The sequence below is a fragment of the Protomyctophum parallelum genome (assembly GCF_964188405.1).
Source record: "Protomyctophum parallelum genome assembly, chromosome: 15".
NCBI classification, from domain to species: Eukaryota; Metazoa; Chordata; class Actinopteri; order Myctophiformes; family Myctophidae; genus Protomyctophum; species Protomyctophum parallelum.
The window spans coordinates 51,444,671-51,449,688 of NC_139710.1; the positions used below are offsets into that span (position 1 = coordinate 51,444,671).

The 5,018-nt window shown below is 38.5% G+C and overlaps 1 protein-coding gene across 1 annotated transcript in view; it reads left to right on the forward strand.

Annotated features, from left to right (window-relative positions):
- LOC310871645 (ras-related protein O-RAL-like) overlaps positions 1–3,843 on the forward strand; it is a 6,558-nt gene extending 2,715 nt beyond the window's left edge. The window contains exon 3 of the mRNA XM_083783263.1: positions 2,569–3,843. Coding sequence (XP_083639389.1) covers positions 2,569–2,673 — 105 coding nt within the window. The 3' untranslated portion in view covers positions 2,674–3,843. The remainder of the gene's footprint in view (positions 1–2,568) is intronic.
- The last annotated feature ends 1,175 nt before the right edge of the window (positions 3,844–5,018 follow it).

The window sequence follows — 5,018 nt, forward strand, 5'->3', positions numbered from 1 at the left end:
CTAAAAATAAGTCTTCTGAAAGAATATATATTCAAAGATTTGTGCCGCATTTTCACGATTTTTCAAAAAATAGCAGACCTACAAGCTCGTAGAGCGCCACTCGGAGGCGCGCTATGAGCTTGTAGATCTGCTATTTTTCAATAGCTAAAGTATAACATAAAGATTAGTTAAAACACCAAAAGGGGCTGCACGATTAATCGAATTTGAATCGAAATCGCGATTTTTGGATTTGGGCTATGGACCAGAGCTAAGCGGCGAGCGGGTGCTGCTGCAGAACATCATCATCATAATAAGGGACCTACTGTCCCTTATTATCGTAAAGTCGTATTTTGCATCGAGGAGCCAATAGCCATGTGTGTCTGACTGTGTTGACTGTGTACGTCGCCTCGGCTAAAAACAAAAGGGAAGCCTGTCTTACGTTTTGCTGTACGACCTGTTGCATCAGCGTGCTAAAAAATAGCTGATCTGCAAGCTCACAACGTTTCGCCTCCGCAACGCGCTGTGAGCTGGTAGATCGGCTATTTTCAGCACGCGTAAAAATGGAGGATGAGACGTTCAGAAACTTTTGTCTTCACAGTACAAGCATCAGCTGTCACAAGTTGAAAAGAGATGTGGCATCATTACTTTTCACATGGCCCATAATATGACGAGACAGAATCAAAATGGAAAAGGATTAGGCCTACAGATTCAGTGGCATTTCACATTGCAAAAGGGTGCAGGAAGAGTGGGCACCTAAACATTGACCCATTTTGACCTGATTAAAAAAATGTTTTCTACGTCCTGACAGTTTTTTGAAAAAGCTATGTTTCTATGTCAGTATTTCTTTGATTTTTCAAAAATAGCAGACCTACAAGCTCGTAGGTCTCGTAGATGAGCTTGTAGATCTGCTATTTTTCAATAGCTAAAGCATAACATGATGCTAACACCAAAAGGGGTTCTCGCCCAAAATGGGTTAAATTGGCTATTTTTTAAGAATGTATTTGGACATAAATATTTGTATTTCTTTCATAAAATAAAGTTGGGTAGTGTACACTGTTTATCTTTCACTCAATAGAAACGGCTCCTGTCGCAAGTTGAGGATGTCATATGACATTATGTCCAGTCCATGTGTGCTCCAGCCCCAGGGAATGTATGGGATGCACATGCTAATGTGTTTCTAAAGGAGTCTACTAAAAGATTGAAATTCAACTCCCGTGGGAATTTGAGTTATTAGCATATGTGACCATACCATTAACATCCTATATAAGGCAAAAAAGTACAAATTCTTTAAGTAGCATGTGACATATGGAATTAGGGGGTTTTCATGATTCTAAATCCATTCCAAGCATTAGTTTTACACAAATACACTCCTTGGGCTAAATTAGGCCATATCCACCAAATGTGCTGACCTCATCACGTTTGTGATGACGGCTATGGCCGTTCTCCTTTGTAGTCTATATGTATGGGGTCCAGATGGCGTATTGGTGAACTCGTGTGTTTGATGCCTAGTCGGCGACCAATCGTTTAGTGTGAAATTAAAGCCACAACGATATAATGACAGACGATTTAAAAAAAAAAAGACTGTTGTGTGAAATACATGACGATCTGATGAAGCGTCTGCTTCAAATGGGCTGTAATGGTGACATAAAGGGTTACTAAAAGTATCTCTCTCCCTCCTTTCTCTCTCTCTCTCAATTCAATTCAACAGGCTTTATTGGCATGACGTTTTACAAGTGTTGCCAAAGTACAATCAGATATGACAAACAACAACATAACAACATAATATCAATGATATGAAAAAATAAATAGAAATAATATAAAATAAAGCAGGTGGTGCAGAAAATAAAACATGGCATACTGTATGTGTGTCCTACTGGTTGTCCCTTTTCTTGTGACAGGAATTGACATATTTTGCAGCCAAACGGCACATTCTTTCTGTTCCCCCAGAAGGACTGTTAATCTTTCCCTTTCTGTCATACTTCGGAATTCTGGGAAATTTCTTTCAAATTTTGGGAAGAACTCCTCTCTAATATTTGTGTAGTTTTTACATTGTGTTAAGAAGTGTAACTCTGTCTCTATAGCTCCGTCATCACAGTGTGTAGTTTTTACATTGTGTTAAGAAGTGTAACTCTGTCTCTATAGCTCCGTCATCACAGTGTGTAGTTTTTACATTGTGTTAAGAAGTGTAACTCTGTCTCTATAGCTCCGTCATCACAGTGTGTAGTTTTTACATTGTGTTAAGAAGTGTAACTCTGTCTCTATAGCTCCGTCATCACAGTGTGTAGTTTTTACATTGTGTTAAGAAGTGTAACTCTGTCTCTATAGCTCCGTCATCACAGTGTGTAGTTTTTACATTGTGTTAAGAAGTGTAACTCTGTCTCTATAGCTCCGTCATCACAGTGACAGCACAGCCTCTCCTCTCTGGGCAGCCTGTCTGTCTGTGTCTGCCCTTCTCTATTGCCAGACTATGATCGCTCAGTCTCTCTCTCTCTCTGTGTGTGTGTCTCTCTCTCTCTCTCTCTCTCTCTCTGTCTCTGTCTCTCTCTCTCTCTCTCTCTCTCTCTCTCTCTCTCTCTCCCTCTCTCCCAGGTGTTCTTTGATCTCATGCGTGACGTTCGTAAAAAGAAACTGTTGGAGAGCAAAGAGAAGAACGGCTCTAGTGGCAAGAAGCCGAAGAGGTGCTGCGTCCTCTAACCCCCTCTAGTGGCAGGAAGAAGAACCCCCGACGCACTCAGAGAAGCTTAATACAATGTGCCAAAGCAAAAAGGGAAGCGTGTCGCAGGGCCGGGCGATACGGTCAAATCAATATATATCACAATTTATTTCAAACATTAGACGAAGGATTCTTTTATACTCTTTGTTTTACAGGGCCTATAGAGCGTCGCAGTCCCGCCCCCCTTTCATGACGACGCCAGGCCCAGGAAATAGTTCCCAATGCATTTTTCCCTCATAGACATTTCAAAACGTATTTATTTAAAGACCTTTTATCAGCGTCGTACGAAGCCAACTCTTGAAAAACAACAAAAAAAGTGTTGTAACCTGCTGTTTTCAACTTCTTTCTAATTATTTGTTCAGCCCGAAAAATTGTGTTTGTTGTCATGATTTGTCACGACAAGAGTTGGCTTTGTCGGCGGCGTAAATGTCTTTAAATAAATACTTTATTTATTTTCCGGTTCTCTTGAGGGAGGCGGGTCTGCGACGCTGCTCTATACTGTAAATATTATGGTTGCAACACAGCTGAACAAAGTCTTTGATTTAATCTAAAATCTAAAATAGCCACCCTTGTACAACGACTCAATTTGTTGTGGAGAGAAAAAAAGAAAACGGCTTCTCGGTTATTTGATTAACCTACTAGATTAAGTTGGTTATTGCTTCTAAATATCTGTATCATTTTGGTTCTTTAATTGCCCAGCCCTATGTTGTATAAACAGGTGGTTTATAATAAGGAAATGGAAACATGTCACATGTGATTCCTAAGATGTGACTAAATTTGACTGAGGGACTGCCATTGGACTTTTTTTCTTTTTTCGTTTTGTCATGTCATGTGAAAGCAGGGACTCCCAGCTTCAAATTGACATATTGGTTGTTCAGTTTGGCCTACCAGTTTTGGAGATATGGCTTATAGAGTAATGTCTGGCAGCGAGTTGAGAAAACAAGCTTGAAAGGTTCACTTCTGTGGACTCTAACATTACACCTAGCTACATGTTTAAGCATTTATTTCATATTTACATGTCTTCTGTGGTCTCTAGCATTACACCTAGCTACATGTTTAAGCATTTATTTCATATTTACATGTCTATTTCAGCTCTGACACTTATTTCAGACATGCTCTACTATGTGACGAGTCTGCCTGTGCTATTAACTCTTTGTTTTTTTTAAATAAGCTTTTCTCCATTGGTGAAAAGCTGGAGTTTGCGCGATGGCAGCAGGCTCTCAGTCAAATCTGGTCACATATATTATAATTATATAATGTATACCATATATTATGATATACATAATGCATATTATGCCAATCACTGTGTTGAGTCAAACTATTTCACCTTTCTATGTTGCCGTATACAGTTCAATAAATAGTGAAATAATATTAAATATATAAATAAATAATGAATAATATTTTAAATTAGTTGGTTTATAGTTATTTGTTTTCGTTCATTTGTTATTTTTAGTTAGTCAGTTATTTTGCATGTGTTTAATATTATATATAGATAGAAACTAATAAGAGAGATAACAGATAATGTATGGTGAGACATCTAGATATGTGATATAATGCTTCCGGACTAATAGGAGAGATAACAGATCTACATCTAGATGGATGCTATGTATGTAAATCTAGATAAAATGTGTAGAATGTGATAAAGCTCAAGGACCAATAAGATAATAGAGGGTATGCACGTCACGTGACATCATCATAACTTTAAGTTATGCAGGAATGCCCACTGCCCCACTGAGTGGCAAAAAACTACTTTCTGGCCTTGACAGCCCATACATCCAAACAGAAAAGTCCTATTTGATTGCATTAAATGACTTTAAACAACCTTAAATTAACTTTGTCACTCAATTTTCCACTCGATTTGCCATTCACTTTATGCATGTGCATACCCTCTATAAGAGATAACGAGCAAACTTTGATCAATACAATATGGGTCCATTTGGACACACGCACGCACGCACGCACACACACACACACACACACGTTGCTTCGCCACAACAATGACTAACATTTAGAACATACACGCAAAATATTTGCCGCCTTGTGGTGACCACGGACACATGCAGAATACACAACTATGCATTCTAGCTGCTGGTGTTTATAACGATACTAATTATATAGCCTAACTATGAAGTTTATAACGATAATAATTATAAAACTATGAATTCTACTGGTGTTTATTTGGGGGTCCTTGACATGAAAAGGTTTGGGAACCACTGCTTTATGGTGTCGTCCACAGTTAACAGTTTTGTTTTGAGTTGTGCTTGAAATGTAGGCTACTGTAATTCTGCAATATGTCAATGAATGAATAAACAAACAATCAATCAGA